We start from the raw sequence: 18079 nt of genomic DNA, 5'->3' as shown, positions 1-18079 counted from the left end.
AACTGCCGTCCCCTAGGCTCCCATCGGACTGGCTGAGTCTGGACAAGTCCATGTTCCAGCTAGTGGCACAGACCGTGGGTGTCCGCCGGGAACCAGAGCCCAGGGACAGCCTGCAGGAGCCACACTCTCCAGCCCTGCCCTCCAAGCCTCCGTGGTGAGCCCTGGGAGATAGAAAGATTGGGGGCTGGGTTTGGCATTGGGTGGGGTTTCTCTGACCTCCATTTGTTGTTTTCCCAGCGAAGTAAAGGCACTGTGCCACCATCTGGCCACAGGCCCTGGACAGCTGAGCTTCCACAAGGGAGATATCCTTCGAGTGCTGGGGCCAGCCGGAGGAGACTGGCTGCGCTGTAGTCGTGGCCCTGATACCGGCCTGGTGCCTCTGGCCTATGTGACCTTGACCCCAACTCCAAGTTCAACTCCTGGAAGCAGCCAAAACTGAGGCCCTGTGCATGCTGCTGGCCTCAGGGACCCTCATAACCCCCAGACTCAGAGCCTGAGAACCCTTCCCAAGCCCTCAGGCTTGGCTACAGAGAGCAGACTGAGAGCTGGGCCACTTATCCCTGTGCTCAGTATTAATTACTCCCCCTTAACCGTGCCAGTGACCTCGTCTAGACCTCCGCCCAGGGAAGGAGGGAAGGGACGCAGCGCTGGACTGCCAGCATTTCCCCGGCCCATCTGGGCCGGCCTTCCTGTGGGTGCAGGACCCCCCAGGCAGAGCAGTGATGACGTCAGGTGGTAGTCCAGGGGCAGACCCCTAAGTTCCCAGATGTAAATAGGCTGCAGCCAATGCCTGGCGGTTAGAGGAGGGAAGAGGAGCCCAGGCTTCTGTTTATGTATTTATTTATTTATTTATTACACCTATTAATAAAAAAGGTGCTTGGCCTCCAGACCATTTTCTCTTTGTGCCTGCCCCCACTGTCCAGCCCATCTCTCTCTCTTCCAAAAGGATGGCTGGGAAAGATGGAAAGGGAAGAGAGAACTTGCAGTCCAGGTACCTACGCCACAACCTGCTTCTGGAAGGTGCTGAGGCCCAGAGCATCATGGGTGAGGTGCCCATATGTGCGGCCAAACTGGAACTTGTACCCTGTGTGGCCAAGAAAGTCTGTCACTTACTTCTCAGCCAGTTGATTAGGCCCTCCAAGCTGCCCTCCAAAATCCGGTCCCAATTCCCCACTGTGAGCCACCTCAGTCTCCTTTTCTGCCCAATGCTAAAGTGGAACCACATGATCCAAGGTCCCCCATGTTTATCAGTTCCAACCCCCAACCTCCACCCACCACACACACACACACACACACATCCCAGTCCCAGAAGCCTCCCTCGGGGGCCATCCTCACCTGGCACATAGCCCCCATAGTTAGGTAAAAGGCCCAGGTTCTGAGGGTAGGTCCTTGAAAGTGGGGGGAGATGTTTGAGTCCCGTCTGGGGTTTGCCCCGTGAGCACATCTGTCCAAATTCCCGCAGTGCCTGGTTGGTGAGCACAGGAAAACCGGAGCCGAAGAGGAAACGGGCCCGGGGCACGTAGCCAGTAAAACCTGAGGAATGTGGACACTGAGTCAGGCCGTCCTGGGGACCTCCCCATACCCCTGGCCATTACCCACCTCCCCTCACCTGACATGAAGAACTTGTGAGGATCTCTGTCATCCATGGAGTAGGGGGAAGCCTTGTGAGGGAAGGTGACAGAAGAAAAGTAGGCAATCAAATTCGGCCCTGTGCTCCAACGCACGCTTCCAGGGAGGTGGAGCTGGCAGTTAAGCCTGTGTCCCCGGCCTACACAGAGGTGAGGCTCCCCACTCCCCCCACACTGCCTTGCAGCCTCACCCCCACCCCCAGCCTTCTCAGTCTTACTTGTCCCGCCTCCTGCCCCAGCTCTGGCTCCTCCTCCTCCAGCTCTGACTTAAGCTTTGGCTCTTGGTCTTGTTCCACATCTTCTCCCTTGACCTCCTTTGGTAGCTCCTGCTTCCCTTGCTCCCCAGGCCACTGGGTAAAATCATTCAGAGCCTCAGCCCAGACCTGGCTGCAGTTCTTGGCGAAGATGAACTGTGCCTGGGGGACAAAACCTAGAGGAGTAGGGGGCAAGGGAGGTTTCCGTTAGTGCTTGGGACATGTGTTCTGGGATGGGCGTCTGGTTCACATTTGTGTACATACCTGTGTACCCAGGGATCATGCTGCAACTGAGCCTTTTATGCCCACGCCTGATGGGCAGGCTTCCCCTGGAAACCTCAGGAGATCTCGGAGGCTGAATGGGAGGCAGGAGAATGCGACGAGCAGGGGGCCAGGCTAGGCCAGGAGCTCCTCGAAGTAGCTGACCAGTCATGTGCCCATAGGTCTGGCCCATGCTGAACCGAAGTAGTGGGCAGTGTCCAGTGTACCTGTAGTGCGGGACTCACCCACTCACCTACAACCCCCCGCCCCACCTTCCCCAGAGACAGAAGCAGAGACCTCGGAAGCACTGTCTTTTCTGGACTCAGCTGTGCATATATCTGGGGCAGGCATATCTCAGATCTCTGCCTGGGTTTTCAACCCTCCCCGTCTGCTGTTACCCTGTTACCATGGAGAAGACAACACAAAACTCTGTGGCAGGCCCAGCAACCACTATCCCTTGCTTTCCCTTTTCTGTCCAGTACCATGGATATTGCATGGATATATGCTTCCTGTACAGGTATGTCCACTTGGCCCCTGAGATCCAGGTGGCACAACTCCTATATCCCTATAACCCTATTCCCAGAAGCAACAAGGCTGTGCTCTGGGTAGAAGCCTTACCCCGGGATATAATGAGGATTCTGAGGGTTCAGCCCCGGTACGAAGGTGCTGGCCACAGCCATGGGAACACAGGCAGTCCCTTTTGTTTCCCTTTGGGCAGAGGCTCTGGGCTGTGTGTATACTGTGTCCAGGGCTGTGGGGCGGAGCCAGAGGTGGGGCGGGGCTGAGGGAGGAGAAATGGGGCAGGGTACTAGTGTGATGACTGCCAAGGCCAAGGTCAGTGGAACAGGAGAGCAGAGGTTCAGGAGTCTGTCTACTCCAGAACAAATGCAGTTCTGCCCCTTGGGGGCAGGGGAAAGTCTCAGTACAGCCTCCCCGTGCCAGGACCCAAGGAAGCCCTGAGGTGGGAAGAGGGAGAGCAAAAACTTAGGTCCATTCAGCTGTAGCTCAAAAGAGGGCTCTTCCTTCTTAAGCCTTCATTGAAGCACCTGCCTGAGGAGATGTGGATTCTGCTCTTTGTCTTGATTAAAAGTGATGGAATTCCTTGGGAAAACAGGGTCTCCAAGGAGAACCCAGAGGAGAGGTGACAGGGGAAAAAGGAAACTAGAAACATCTAGTCAGTGACTATTAATTTTCAGTAGTACAACTTGACAATTACTTATTGCACACCTACTATCATCTGGATCACCACCCATCAACAAATATGCCACACCCTGCTAGGCAGCTTCATGGCGGCAGCATGTGTACTACATAGGAGTCAGAAAAGCTAAGCTTCACATGACTTTGGGCAAGTAACTTGGTATCTCTCAACCCCACTGCCATTTATAAAATGCGGATACTACTCCTCACCCTGCTACTCCAGAACAAATGCAGTTTGTGAGGCTCAATCCAAGGTATGCAAAGATCTTTGTAACAATGAAGATGCTGGCAGGGGACAGCATGGGCCTGGCAGTCATGGGTTCCCAACAGCTTGTGCCCTCCATCTGACCCTACCTTCTCTGTGCAGGTGACTTCTGAATTCTCTAACCTCCAACGTGCAGGTCAAGATAACCTAACCAGCCAAGATGCTGTTAGTGATAAAGTTGGATAGTGTGTGTGAAAGAACTTAGCACATAGCTACTAAAATTTAATTTCCTACCCTATTGCCTAGTATTGTCTCTCAGCTTCTAATATATACAGGAAGTCAATGAATGGTTAGCAAATCCAGTGGACACAGGTTTTTTTACTGTGAGAGTTCAAAGGAAAAAATATGAGCATAATGTTGAGATTTAAGACTAGGGGGCAAATTAGAATATGTATAAAAGAAAAGAAATCAGATTCTAAGAGAATAACAGACCGGGAAGACAAGATCTCAGAGACAGTGGGGAGCATGTTGAGAACTCAGCTCCAGAGCTCAGTCGAGGCCAGGCCAGCCAGCCTCTCCCAGGAGCCTCTGCTCCCCACCCCAGCCCCAGGCCAGGACTAAGTGTATATCCCTGACTTCTTAGGAGTTGCACAAGAGCACTGGGTCCTGAGAAATACATTTCCTATTCCACACCATGCTGCCAAGGACAACCTGGGTGTGTGTCATTTAGAGCTAGAGTTGTAGGGGACTTGGCTCACAATTAAGGAAATATATTAGAGCATCGATGTTCAACCTTTTTCATCTCACAACACAACTAAAGTACTAAAATTCTGCTGATCTGACCAAAAAATTGGGTGTAATTTTGATTCATTGACACTGGACAACTATTATTGTGTTAGCTGTTGTCATTTTTTTATTTGGCCATCTAAGGGAAAAGCAGTCTGTGCTCCAGACTAAAGTCCAGGTATTGAGCATTTTAAAAATTCTTGCAGCACACTGGTTGCAAATTCCTGTGCTAGAGTGAGGGCAGGAGCTGAGGGGAGAACCCAGAATAGCACAGTGTGTCAAGGTTAACAGCCTGGACATTTGGATTCTGTAACAGACATCATTGGTTGTGTACCTCATCCCTATTCCCTACCCCCACCTCCATTTTTTCTAACGGAACCTTAATTTTGTTTTGCCAAGCAGCCAGCAACTTCAAGGAAGCTTGGAGCCAGCCCCAGGTCTAATGGGCTTGATTAGTCTAAGCCTATCATAATGGTCCCATACCTCTTGCCAATGATGCGCTAGCATAAGCTTGTGGCATTCTGGCAACATGAGAGGAAGTCCAAGATGAGGGAGGCTCCTGGGGAGAGTTTCTTTGCTCTTAAGAAAGAGGCACAGAAAATTAAAAAGAAAGAGATGCGCAAGAAGGAATAATGTCCTTCCTTGCCTCTAGAAGTTCTGCGGATATGATGATGGAACTTTGGCAGGCATCGTGAAACCCAATCTGGGGACAAAGTCCGAATACATCAAGGGTGGATGGTAGAGTAGAGAGGCCTGGGTCCTTATGGTAATGTAGAGCCACTGAAATAACCAGCCTTTTAATGTGAAATAACTTCATTACTGTTTAGGTGACTTTAAGTTTTCTTTTACTCAGAGCCAAAGGCATCATAAGGTAAAAGTTAAAAAAAAAAATCTAGCCCTGACCAGTGTGACTCACTTGGTTGGGCAGCATCCTGTACAGCGAAGGGTGGCCATTTTGATTTCCGGTCAGGGCATGTGCCTGGGTTGTGGTGACGTCCCTGGTTGGGGCACATGCGAGAGGCAACAGATGGGTGTTTCTCACATCGACCTTTCTCTCCTTCTCTCCCTCCCTTCCCTCTCTCTAAAAATAAATAAATAAAATCTCTTTTTGAAAAAACCTAGTTCAGCTTCCAGTTTTACTAGAAATATAAGCTTTTGCCAAATTCATCTCATCGAGGGTCAGTTTTCCCAGCGATAATGGGGAACTAATGTTACTACCTCAGTGAATAGGATAAGAGATGAGATGACACATAAAGAGCAGTTGGCCTCATGCCTATCTTATGTTAAGTGCTAAATAACTAGAAAGTCAGTGGTTGAAGTTTGGAAAGAAAGAAAGGAAAAGAATTGAGGACAGTAACAGAGGTTGTCAGAATCACCTAGAGAGATGGTTCTAAAATATTCGTGTCCAACCCCAACCATGTTTTTCTGGGAATTAGGGGCCCTGATATATATTTTCTTAAACATCTTAAATTGGAAAAAAAACTAGTATATAGAAAAATTACAATAAAAATATAATCTTTACCTGGATTTATCATCTATTCATATTTTGCAGCACAGAAGTATACACTTCCACGTGTCAGGAAGGAAGGAGAAGCAAATATAGATGAGCACTAATATCTGTACCACACTCATCACTCTCAAGCATCTCACAGCAGATGAACTGGCCTCCTGTATCAACCAGCTCTGCTCAGGGAGGGCAGGTCCTGTGGTGTAGACCACAAGGGCTTCAGCTGAATAGGCTACAGACAGACTAGCCAGGTACCCAGGTCTAAAAAACAACTAAACTAGCTAATAACTGAGCAGTCAACTCAGTGAGCTAGAAAGAGGAACATCATAAGCTAATGAAAATAGGAAGAGTTTATGAAGCTAACAATAAAATCCAATAAATCAGAAAAACAACTAAAATAATTATAAGAGCTGTCTTAAAAAATAACAACAACAACCAAAAAGGCAAACTGACACAGCCAAAAGAAAAAAACTACTCAAACCCCCTAATGGCATGAGGAAGTGGCTAAAAACAGACACGGAATTTTTTTTAAGGCTAAAAGAATATTAAGTGAAACTATACATGACTAAACTAGAAAACCTCAGTGAGATTAATATTATCTGGTAAAATATAAACCAAAATCAACCCCAAACCATACTGAATACCTGAATAACCGTAGAAGAAAGGAGAAAGTGGTCAAGTGCATGCCCCCTACAAAAAAAGCCCACATTCATGTAATTTACAAAATAATATGAACTTAATTCAAGACCTAGCAAATTCAAGAGCAAACAAATCCCACAATAGTTATACAGAGGAGTCTTGACTGGTGTGGCCCAGGTGGTTGGTTGGTCATCGTCCAGCAAAGTGAAAGGTCACAGGTTTGATGCCCAGCCTGAGTTGTGGTCCCCAGGGCACATGCGGGCTGGAGGCGGCCGATCCATATTTCTCTCACACATGATTCTCTTTCTCTCTTCCTCCCTTCCCCTCTCTCTAAAAATAAATAAATAAATAATATTTTTTAAAAAGACTACTAGGATATTCTCCAGGACTGCAATAATGATTGAACTAGAAAATCTATCAACATCAGTACATAAATAAACCAATGGAAATAAAAGCCGCTTGATCACCCTGACTCATACTGGGGGAATCTTTTACACAATGAAATGCCCATGTGTGATTTTTTAAGAAGGATTTTTAGTAAACCGGGAATAGAAACATAATAAAGAATATTTGAAAGGAACAGCCATTATCTAACTACATCAAAGAGAAAAGCAAAAGCCAGGGTTGGCAAACAGGTCTTGTTTAATGAACCACATCCAATTAATCGTAATCAATAACAGGAGGGATACTGTGAGGTTTCTGGAATAGGGAATGACTTAGCAGGAAAAATACTATGGATTAGCCCTGTTTGCCGCGGTCGTAACTCTGATGCCTGCAGGCAGTAGACTTGATAGTCTTTCAACTCTACACAGCAAAATGTGGTAAATATTTATAAAACAATGGGGGAAATGTGATCAGATGCTTGATATTAAGAAATTGTTCACTTTTTTAGGTGTGAGAATGGCACTGTGATTTTATTTTAAAGAAGAATCTTTATATTTTAGAGATAACGTTAAAATATTTATCAGTGAAAGACCATAATGTCAGAAATATAGGTGGGGGTGGGACAGGGGAATAAATGAAAAAAAATTGGCCATGAGTTGATCATTGGAGAACCACTGGCATAAAAGGCACATGAAAGTTGGTGGCTTTACTCACATGTCACTGATGGCAACTGAGGCCAGGTCTCGAAATGGTCTTACCCAAAGGAAAGAAGGGTTCATTGTTCTATTCTCTGTGTGTGTGTTTTTTTTCTTTTGACATTTTCCATCATAAAAAGTTTGAAAAACAACAAAAGGATCTTCTCATAGCCTAACTCAAGGGACATTTAAAATTTATCTCTATTATTTAGCGCTGCTCATTATTCCATTTTTCCTAAACTCTCCATTTCTTGGATTCCATGGCACCAGAATCTCTAGATTCTCTCCCCATCTCTCAGCTTGTTTCTTCTCAGTCTCCTTCATGGACTTCTCCTCTTCCTTCCATCCTTTAATGCTGGTTTTCCCCAGGATTCCACTGCCAGCCTATTTCTCCCTCTGCATACCCTACTCAGATGATGGCATCTACTTTCATAGTTTTACCATCACCCCTTTGTTTATGGCAACCATTTACCTTCCTCCATTCACCCTTTCCTCCTCCTGGATTTTTTATCTCAGTGGGTACCTCCCTGTCACCTGAACTAGAAATTTAAAAATTATCCTCGCTGATGCTCTTTCACTCCACAAGACTGACTCTGGATACTAATCAATCAGCAAGTTTTCCCATATCACTTGGGTGTTTCCTCTTCTTCTTCCCTATGATTCCTACCGCAGTTCAGTCACTCATCCTCTCCCAACTGAATCGTCGTCAGAGCCTCCTTCCTAAGCAGGCTCCCTGCGCCAGTAACCACCACAGTTATCTTTCTTAAGCAGGAACCTGATGCCTCGGCTTGGAATTACTATCATCAACAGTAGTAATTCTCAAACTTGGATAAAGGGTCATATACGTGTCCATTAAAGTTGCCATTATGATATTACTTAAACAAAATGAGGCATTAATTCCTAACACTTACAGATCTCATACTTCAATAGAAAGCAAATTTACAAATTAAATCGTTGTAGATGTTAACATTAATTTACAGTGACGAATGAGATTGTTTTGCTGAGACCAAATTGCCTCTGGAAGAATGAGTATGATGTACATGATCCAGGCACAGGCTTCTCCAGACTGGCCCGTCACCAGTGGCTCTGGAAGGGCTGTGAATCTCTCCTGGCATTCCCTCCAAACTTGGGCAAAACCTCACCGAGACAGCATCTGACCTTCTCCTGGCCCCAATGCATCCTTTATAAATTAAGACTGTATTTATTCTTTTCTCATTAGCTCTTGACAAAGTACTTGGCCCCAGCTCTTATAAACATGGGACAGGTCTCTAATTTTCAGCTTATCACAGAAATAGAAAATTTTTTTTGAAAAAAAATTTCAAAGCCTCCACTTCCACCGCCCTCCATTCCACCGCTAGGTGGCGTTCACCAACACCCCCTCCGCTCGTCTGGGAGCTGTTGCCGGGATCGAGCGGAGTCCCCCACTCCGGGCGATGATTGGCTATTTCGCAGGACGAAACCGGAAGCGTCGGGTACGGCGAGTGCACAGGGTCCCGAAATACTAAGTGCGCATTTTGGGTTCGGCGCTCACTTGGAAGCCAGCTGCAGCTCCTCCTCCCGCCTGAGGGAGGCAGATCGGATTTCTACCTGACGCAGGGCGGAACCTGCTGAGAGGGGTCACACTAAGAAGGGCGGAGCCACACTTAGGGGAGGAGTGTCGTTGAGAGGAAGGGTCACAATGACTGGTGGAGTCACTCGGCTGTGGGTTCTCACTACGTGTTCCACGTGTTCCACGTAGTGAGGCACTGACAGGTTCTGCTACACACTGACGTTAGCACTGAGGCAAGGTCCCTCCGAAGGAGAGGTTTCTCACTTGGAGGGGAAGGGGCCCTTGAGGGGCGGGGCTTGCCAAGGGGTGGGATCTCGTGGAAGGAGGGGCTTCCCTGCTGGTGGAGATTTCTGTGAGAAAAAGGGTCATTTGGACGAAATAGTAAGAAGATCAAGGCTGTGTCACAAGGAGGAGGCTCTGAAATTTGAACTTGATTTGAGGAAGATGGGATGGAGTGAGGAGGAATTGGGGCCACACTAGGGATGGGCGGGCCGAGGGCTCACGGCCGCCGGAGAAGGAAGTTTCAGGGAGTCCAGAGGTTTACGGTGTAGGGGTGGAAACATGGGGAATGGGAAGGGTGGGCCAAGGTGGAGGCCAGGAAGGCGGGCAGGTTGCTGGGCTGCCTTAGATTTTGATTGGCCATGAGGGGTCTAATTTTTTTGCCCTGCTGGTCCATGGAGCCCAGGAATCCGGCGGCTTCCCAAGCCCGACCCTCAACCGACAGTGACCTGAAGGTGGAAGGGGAGAAAAGAGTCCTCGAGCAGCAAAAGACATTTGAACTGCACGTACGCACAATCAGCTCTTAACGCCCTTCAGTTATTCAGCTCGAGCCCAAATTCATTTGACCCCGACGCCCTGACCCACCGCCTTGGGCGTCACCGCCAACGGCTGAGGTTGCGTACCTGAGGGGGCGTGGCCGATGCCTGGGGGCCGGGCTCCAAGGAGTTAAGCAGTGGCCCTGCTCAGCCCCGCCCCCAGCAGGCCGCTGAGCCTGAGCTCCAGCAGTGAAACCGAGCAGCCCGCCGCCGCCGCCTCCGGCCCGACAGCCTCCGCCTGCCCGGAGCCCCGACTGCCCGCCGGCGCCCGGGAGCGCCAACGCCACCGCCCGGCTCAGGCCCAGGCCTGCGCGGAGCGGAGCGGTGCGGCGTCCACCCGGGCCCAGCAAACCGGCGCGGCGGGGGCGGGCCCAGGATCTTGAGCAGATCTTCCATTCTCCTAGGCGGGAGCGAGAGTCCCGGTGCCCCGGATCGGGCTGGGCCCGCGCCCATGGCAAGCACGGCTTGCCCGGGCCCCGGGGACCCTGCCATGTGAGGCAGGCCCGGGCTGGGGGCCCGGCCATGGCCGGGGAACGTCCCCCACAACGGGGCCCTGGGCCCGGGCCCGGAGAGGCGCCGGGGGAGGGGCCCCCAGGGCCGGGGGGCGCGGGTGGAGGCCGGGGCCGCCCCTCCTCCTACCGGGCTCTCCGCAGCGCTGTGTCTAGCCTGGCGCGCGTGGACGATTTCCACTGCGCGGAGAAGATCGGGGCCGGCTTCTTCTCTGAGGTCTACAAGGTAGGACCGGTAGAGAGAGCAAAGGGGCGGGACCAAGCCTTAGACGAGGGGCTGGTGCTAGGGGACCCGGACGCGGACTACTCGTCCGACCTGTCCGGGACTCACCTTCCCCTGACACCCTCAGGTTCGGCACCGACAGTCAGGGCAAGTCATGGTGCTGAAAATGAACAGGCTCCCCAGTAACCGGGGAAACACACTACGGGAGGTGCAGCTAATGAACCGGCTCCGGCACCCCAACATCTTAAGGTGAGCGGCTCCAGCCGCTTGCTGGGAAGCTTGCTGGGAGAAGGGGAAAGATTCCGCTGGAAGAGTGGGAGCTGCGGAGAAGCCGGATCTCTTACAGCCTACCCTCCTATCTTCCCTCCCTTATTCCAGGTTCATGGGGGTCTGTGTGCACCAGGGGCAGCTGCACGCTCTTACAGAGGTGAGGATGGGCCAGGAATGAGGAACACCCACTACTGCCAAGGGGAGAGAGAGGCACGCACGACCTGGTGCTTCTATAGAGGAATAGTGAGAGGCAGCAGGACCTCCCACGGAGTCCTCCCCAAACTTCCCTCTGGCAAACCACAAATAAAAGGCCTCAGCCGTTCTCACCCTCTATTCTCTAGAACAGCGTTGTCCCGCGGAACTTTCCGCAGTGATGAAAATGTTCTCTATCTGTGCTATGCAAAACTAGAGCCACTAGCCACATGTGGCTAGGGAGCACTGGAACTCTTGCTAGTCTGAGGAACTGAACCTTTAATTTTATTTAAACTTAATAATTTAATTTTAAATACTTGCACGTGTATTGGATAGGACAGTCCTAGAAGATTAATTTGGGACCTTGGAGCACAGGCCCTTCCCTTCTGACCTTTGTGATCCTCCTGAGTGTTCCCTGGCTTATAAGTAGGAGACTAGAGTACAAAATGAAACCTTGACATTCATTCTCCTTCTCCTCTCACTATGCCCCAGTATATGAATGGAGGGACCTTGGAACAGCTGCTCAGCTCCCCTGAACCCCTGTCCTGGCCTGTCAGGCTCCGCCTGGCTCTGGACATTGCCCACGGCCTGCGGTACCTGCATGCCAAAGGTGTATTCCACCGAGACCTCACATCCAAGGTAGGCTGGCCAGAGAGATCAAGGCATGAAAGGGGATTGAGACTTTTGGGTTGTAACTAGCCCATGGATGTTGGAGTGTAGATAATAAATATGTTAAGATGTTAGAGAAGCAAGCCAATGGGGAATGGGGGACTGGGGTGAGGGGGTGTGCTCTCAGGGGTTGAGTACCATTCTGTGTTTGGAGCGATGGATGATGTTGCAAGATTGGGGTGTATTGGAAAACTGGGTGAGGGTTGGGGTTATTCTGGAGTGACTGCGCTTTGGGTTATAGATTGGGAGATCAAAGAGCAGAGAGTGATAAGTGTGGGGGTGCTCTATGTGTCTACTAGAACTGTCTGATCCGTCGGGAAGACTGCAGCTTCACAGCCGTTGTGGGAGACTTTGGGCTGGCTGAGAAGATTCCTGTGTATAGGTGAGTTCAGTGCCCTGCCCCCAAAATGTCCCACAAGACCCCTCTAAATGAAGCCCCGAGGGACATTTCCCCTGGGGTGGGGATGGGGCCGACCTCATCCTGTTTTGTTTGAGGAGATTGCGTGAGTGGGGTGCTTCTGACCACTGCCCCCGCCCTGCAGGGAAGGGGAAAGGAAGGAGCCACTGGCTGTGGTTGGTTCACCGTATTGGATGGCTCCGGAGGTGTTGCGGGGTGAGCTATATGATGAGAAGGTGAGACATCAACCCTTCAGATCCAGAGACCCTTGAGATACTCTTAGGAGTCCCTACCCCGAGGTCCTCAACAGCCCTACCAGATACTTAGGAGGGTCCCAAGACCCCCTCCCCTTGCCCCTGACAGGCACCCCTCTGACACATGGAAACTGTCAAGACCCCGCATGGATTTGGACACATTCTAACAGAATTATGGCATGAAAACTGCCAATTCCTGCCCTTGACATTATCTCCCCCCCCCCCCCCGCAGGCTGACGTCTTTGCCTTTGGGATTATCCTCTGTGAGCTCATCGCACGAGTACCTGCAGACCCCGACTACCTACCCCGTACTGAGGTGAGTGATGTCTCCAGGTTTGAACAGGAGGGACTCTAGACTGGGCAACTTATAACCAAGAAGGGTTCCCTGGAGCTTGGGGTCCTGATTGGGAGGCCGAAGGAGAACCTGAGAAACGCTGACTCAGGGGCCCTTCCTTTCTGTCCCTGCAGGACTTTGGCCTAGATGTGCCCGCTTTCCGGACCCTAGTAGGGGATGACTGTCCACTGCCTTTCCTGCTGCTGGCCATCCACTGCTGCAGTGTAAGAGTCCCACCCTGCCTGCCCTCCGCCCTATCCGTCAGCTTCCAAGGCTCTCCTGTCCCAGGTGATGGGAGGAGAACTCAGGGACCCACTTTAGGAGCACTGAGTGAAGCTGCCCCTGTCTCTACCCATCAGATGGAACCTAGCGCTCGTGCGCCCTTCACCGAAATCACACATCACCTGGAATGGATCCTAGAGCAACTGTCTGAGCCAGCCCCCCTCTCCAGGGCTCCCCTGACACACAATCAGGGTAAGTGAGCATGACCTTGACCTAACCGGAGTCCTTTTGCCTTAGAGTTCAGGGAACTATCTGGGAGAGGCTAAGAATACTTATTAGTTGAGAAGGCTGGAGATGGAAGTGGGGTGAGAGGAAATCTCAAAGAAGATAGTTTGCTAATTCTAGAGCCTTAAAGAAGGAAAGAAGAAAAAAGGTAAAAAGTGGCTGGAGGTGATATCTCTCCCTTTCCAAAGCACGCTGTCAGACTCTGTTTTGTAAGCTCTAGTCCCGCCAACCTCCCGGCAAACAATGAGACCTCCAAGAAGCTGTCAGTGCCGAGAACAGTGATCACAGATTTCTCTGTCGACAGGGTCTGTTCCAAGAGGTGGTCCCTCTGCCACGCTTCCCAGGCCAGACCCCCGGCTCTCCCGAAGCCGGTCAGACCTCTTCCTGCCTCCATCACCAGAATCACCCCCCAACTGGGGGGACAATCTGACTCGAGTCAACCCCTTCTCACTACGGGAAGACCTCAGGGGTGGCAAGATCAAGCTTCTGGACATGCCTAGCAAGCCAGTGGCTCCCCTGCCCCTTGTGCTGCCATCACCACTGCTCCCCACCCAGCTGCCCCTGGTGACCACTCCGGAGACCCTCCTGCAGCCTGGGACACCTGCCCGTCGCTGCCGCTCATTACCATCATCACCTGAGCTCCCCCGACGTATGGAGACAGTACTGCCAGGTCCTGGCCCCCCTGCTGTGGGCCCCTCAGCTGAAGAGAGGATGGAGTGTGAGGGCAGTAGCCCTGAGCCAGAACCCCCAGGACCAGCTCTCCAGCTGCCCCTGGCCGTGGCCACAGACAACTTCATCAGCACTTGTTCATCAGCCTCCCAGCCCTGGTCCCCTAGATCAGGACCTCCCCTTAACAACAACCCCCCAGCTGTGGTGGTGAACTCCCCACAGGGCTGGGCCGGGGAGCCCTGGAACCGGGCCCAGCATAGTCTGCCCCGGGCAGCGGCTCTGGAGCGGACAGAACCCTCGCCGCCCCCTTCAGCTCCTCGGGAGCCTGACGAGGGACTACCCTGCCCGGGCTGCTGCCTGGGCCCCTTCAGCTTTGGCTTCTTGTCCATGTGCCCCCGCCCCACACCAGCTGTTGCCCGCTACCGCAACCTGAACTGTGAGGCGGGCAGTCTCCTCTGCCACCGAGGGCACCATGCCAAGCCACCCACACCCAGCCTTCAGCTGCCTGGGGCACGCTCTTAGCAGTGGGGCCTCCAACGCTGGCCTTCAGGATGCCCTGTGAGGACAGTGCACGTGCTGGACAGTGCCAGCCCCAGAAGGGCTGACCAGCTGCTCCGTATATGGGAACCTCAGCATGGACTCGAGGGACAGACATTTCCTATCCAGCCCCTGGGCTTGCTCTCCCGTGGGGATCACAGAGCATTGCTGACACACGAGACTAACACATGCGAATTATTTAAAAATATTTCAATAAAACTGCCTGGCTGGCTCCGGGCTGCCCCTATCCACTCAGGCCATGCGCCCTCCTCCCCTGACCCCCCCATTCCACTATGGGAGGTTCTTGAGGAGGCCAAAATCTCTTCTAGAGGTTTCTGCACCCTTTTCCCAGGAATAGTCCAGTTTCTGGGGCAGGATTTCAAGCAGGCAGCAGGCTGCTTGGAAGTGTTGGGCTACATCAGTCCTTGGCCAGGCACTGTCCCCGCAGAGCGCGGGAACGCTGGAGGGAGATCATCAGAGGACTCGTGCCTACAAGTCAGGGACGAGGGGCACAGGCTCCTGCTGCTGTATCTGGAAGAGCAAAGTTGTCAATGAGCTCTGCAGTTGAGTGTCACTAAGAACCCTGATCCAGTTCACCCCAGTTCCCAGAACAGTCACATCGCCAGCCCCCCGTCAGTCCCAGGTCTTCCCTCCCCCTCTCCCTGTGCCACAGCCCCTTATATAAGCATACCAAGCTCCTGGAGGCAGTGGACATGACCCACTCCCAGGAACAAGTGTCCCCCACCCCCTGACCAGCTGAGTCCCTGTCCCCCCAGGCTCCCAAGCCTCAGTCCCACCCCACACACTTACTTAGCTCAGATCTGATCTGGACACTTAACAACTTCCCTCTCACAGACGCAGGGAAGGGAACTAGTACACTCCTGGTATCCTGTCCATCTGTATCGTGTCTTGTAGTGTACCCTGGGACATTGTTGGTTTTGAGAATTATACCTAAAGAGTGGTGAAACAGAACTGGGATAGGCTCTGGCCCCCTCCCTTCCATCCCTCCTCTCCCCTTGCCCTACATAAAACCTAACCCAAGTCCTAACTCAGCCTACCTGCCTAAGGCCATGTTTGGGTGTTTCAGGGACAGGTGTCTAGACTCCAACCTGAGAAGGCTTCAGGGCCAGGGGAGGGAAGAGTGACTCAAGGTCTTAAAAATGGAAATTCAAGTTAGGAACACAGGAGGTGACCATCCTGTGTCAGGGTCCCTGGGGTCGAACCTCAAAGTTACCCCACTGCCCCCTTACTTCCCTGGCACAACCCTAGTGCCCCAAATGGTCCTAGACAGGAGGTTAGAATATCAGGGTTCATTAGCTGTGGAGCCCTAGCTTCTCCTGAAAGAGGACATAGGTTCCAACCTACTAATAAATAAAAATCATGTACCAGGGACCACTAGGTACTGAGAATAAAATAGAGAATACGCATGTCCTACTTGTCCATAGAGGAAATGGACAAGTAGGCAATTACAATATTGATTTGTGAAAGGTTTGGGAGCAGGAGCTAAAGAGAAATCTCACTACTACGTCTTTATGAAGGACCTATGAAGTTGAAGATATTCAAAAGCACTAACAAACTTACCCATGGCCTCTTTTGCCATCCACCCATCTCTGGTCCTTTAACTTGATGTCAATCCAATATGAATCAGGCTGAGGAACTTCTTCCAACACCTTAGATAAGCTGCCCTGCCGATAATGATAACCCTGAGGGGAGATTCAGAGACACCAAGGTGTGTGGAGAACTAGGAGCAGCAGTGGAATGGGGGTGAGGGTGCAAAAGGGGTCCTGGGCTGATGGAAGAAAAAGTACTCTAGGGAGACCTAGGAGCTTGACGAGAGGACCGTGCCCATCTTTGGTGCGTGACACAGCTCATCAGTGACCTGTCCCCACACCCTCTGAGTGCTGTCATGCAGACGCAGGCTCAGCCTTCAGTTCCCCTCAGGGGGGATAAGAACTTCCACCAGCCTTTGGAGGGGAGTCATTCTGTGGGCTGCTGTGGCCACAAAGACCCAGTCCCTACAGTCTAGGCCACCAGGTGTGGGGCCTCTGCCTGAGTGGTCACGATAGTTGAAGAATCTGTTAGCCCAGAATGCTGGCCAGAAAGCTGACCTGTGAAACAGGTAAAAGTAAAGATGGTTCAAAAGTCAACTCTCATGCCAGCTCTCCAGTAGGGGCCACCTGGAGCACTGTGCTGAGCGGCCACGTGGAAAAGGAATGTGCGCCACAACATGCATGCCACATGGGCACTGCCATTCCTGACGATGTATGTCCCTTCACCTAAAAGTGCCCACGCCAATCTGTCAATAAAGGTATGCTTACTGCATAATAGTCATATTCACTAACTGTGGCCAGGCTGGAGGACAGAGTATTACAATAGCTTTTGCTCTCCTCCCAACTTCTCTTAACAAGTGAGATGTGAAAGCATTTCTTCTCCATCAGGGACCATCCCACGGGACAGCAGGTGTCTAAAAAACAGAAAGAGTAAGACAATACAGCCCAGATTTAGAAGGGAGATCTCAACGCTGGGAATGGAAGTGACCGCTCAGCAACCTAGTTGCCAGCACGGCTCCCCTAGGTCTAATCGCAGCGCCGTCATTGACCTTCTGGTCCTTGATCTTGGCGATCTTTCTGGAAATGCCAAGCTTATGTATACTTAGTAAAAGCCTTTAACATTCAACAACTTTACTCCTTAACAACCTGTGAGGTTTATTTTAATAGGGCTGGTGGCACGGTTCCCAATTTCTGAACAGTAACAGTTCCCCGCCCACCCTGACCCCGATTTTGGCTAACCTCACCTGGGCCCCCATAAGTGTTCCACAGGACTCTCATTCACCTCCTTAGCTCTCTAAAGCATCCCACGCTGCATACTGAAAACTTCCCCACACTCCTCAAGCTGCGAGCCACCTCCTTCCCTCTCTACTCTCCCACTAGTAGACAACCTTGGTCCCTATTTTCCTGAAATAGCTAAGCACTTGGAAACTCTATTTCCCTTCCCTCCACCTAAAAATGTCTCGTCTTTCTCTTTTCCTGACCATAAGAAATAAACATTCCTCTTTAACATCCCACACCTCAGTCTGTGCTCCTGGTCCCAACCCACCTCTTTCCATTGCATGAGTTATTCTCCTTGCCCCACCACAAGACTGCACCTTGTAAATCAGTAATTTAAAGGAATAAAAAGGAGTTGGTGCAGCCAAATAGAATAGGGTGAGAGATGAAGTGGCATGCTGAAAGGCAGGCAGGGGCCTTGAGGGCCATGTTAAGCGTTTTGTTTTATTTTTATATTACAAGAAAGAGAAGGTCAACGTGGGATTTTACACATAGGAATTTTGTTCACTGGCTACATCCCAAGTACCTGGGCACCATGCCGGACATATAATGTATTATGTAACTTTTGATTAACTAACAAACTGGAATGACATGCTTTGCACTGGGATGGCAAGATCATATTTTCATTTTTAAAGGGCTACCCTGGCCGCAGTACGAAGAGTGGAACAGGGGTGTGGGGGATGCTCGGGAAAAACATCCAGCAAGCTGTTGCTTTTATCCTTCCAAGGGATGGGGCTGGGCAAAGGTGTAGATGGGCATATGGACTTTAGGGG

The 18079-nt window shown here is 51.1% G+C and overlaps 4 protein-coding genes across 12 annotated transcripts in view; 2 read left to right on the top strand and 2 right to left on the bottom strand.

The window, feature by feature from the left end:
* Positions 1–906, top strand: part of RUSC2 (RUN and SH3 domain containing 2) — a 56827-nt gene extending 55921 nt beyond the window's left edge. For all 4 annotated transcript variants that reach the window (XM_037144460.2, XM_037144461.2, XM_037144458.2 and 1 more), the window contains 2 exons: positions 17–154; positions 238–906. In XM_037144460.2, the coding sequence (XP_037000355.2) occupies positions 17–154; positions 238–439 (340 nt within the window). In that variant the 3' untranslated portion in view covers positions 440–906. The remainder of the gene's footprint in view (positions 1–16; positions 155–237) is intronic.
* On the bottom strand, positions 884–6793 carry FAM166B (family with sequence similarity 166 member B). 3 transcript variants are annotated; one of them, XM_037144462.2, is made up of 6 exons: positions 2762–6790; positions 2147–2370; positions 1847–2058; positions 1610–1661; positions 1336–1533; positions 884–1084 (listed from the first exon to the last, which is right to left on the bottom strand). In XM_037144462.2, the coding sequence occupies exons 1-6, from the start codon at positions 2821–2823 to the stop codon at positions 996–998; spliced, it is 837 nt and encodes a 278-aa protein (XP_037000357.2). In that variant the 5' UTR covers positions 2824–6790; the 3' UTR covers positions 884–995. The 3 variants fall into 3 exon arrangements, with proteins under 3 accessions (XP_037000357.2, XP_053512554.1, XP_037000359.2); XM_053656579.1 differs by having other exon boundaries at positions 2147–2337; XM_037144464.2 differs by lacking the exon at positions 884–1084 and having other exon boundaries at positions 1356–1465; positions 1856–2058; positions 2762–6793.
* Positions 6794–9448: 2655 nt separating this feature from the next.
* On the top strand, positions 9449–14713 carry TESK1 (testis associated actin remodelling kinase 1). 2 transcript variants are annotated; one of them, XM_037144465.2, is made up of 10 exons: positions 9449–10655; positions 10780–10901; positions 11031–11079; positions 11607–11753; positions 12083–12165; positions 12326–12416; positions 12667–12750; positions 12903–12992; positions 13128–13242; positions 13580–14713. In XM_037144465.2, exons 1-10 carry the CDS (start codon positions 10443–10445, stop codon positions 14464–14466), a joined length of 1881 nt encoding a protein of 626 aa, XP_037000360.2. In that variant the 5' UTR covers positions 9449–10442; the 3' UTR covers positions 14467–14713. The 2 variants fall into 2 exon arrangements, with proteins under 2 accessions (XP_037000360.2, XP_037000361.2); XM_037144466.2 differs by lacking the exons at positions 9449–10655; positions 10780–10901; positions 11031–11079; positions 12083–12165 and having other exon boundaries at positions 11614–11753.
* The window catches only part of CD72 (CD72 molecule), a 7225-nt gene continuing 3822 nt past the window's right edge, over positions 14677–18079 (bottom strand). Inside the window, exons 6-9 of one of the 3 annotated variants that reach the window (XM_053656577.1) lie at positions 16800–16945; positions 16063–16184; positions 15292–15432; positions 14677–15012 (exon numbers count right to left, since the gene is read on the bottom strand). In XM_053656577.1, coding sequence (XP_053512552.1) covers positions 15297–15432; positions 16063–16184; positions 16800–16945 — 404 coding nt within the window. In that variant the 3' untranslated portion in view covers positions 14677–15012; positions 15292–15296. The remainder of the gene's footprint in view (positions 15013–15291; positions 15433–16062; positions 16185–16799; positions 16946–18079) is intronic. The other 2 variants (XM_053656578.1, XM_037144468.2) reach the window with 2 other exon arrangements.

This window comes from Artibeus jamaicensis, unplaced genomic scaffold (genome assembly GCF_021234435.1).
Source record: "Artibeus jamaicensis isolate MK-2021 breed Jamaican fruit bat unplaced genomic scaffold, CSHL_Jam_final scaffold_1964, whole genome shotgun sequence".
Classification (NCBI taxonomy): Eukaryota; Metazoa; Chordata; class Mammalia; order Chiroptera; family Phyllostomidae; genus Artibeus; species Artibeus jamaicensis.
This window is presented reverse-complemented; position numbering and strand designations above follow the sequence as displayed.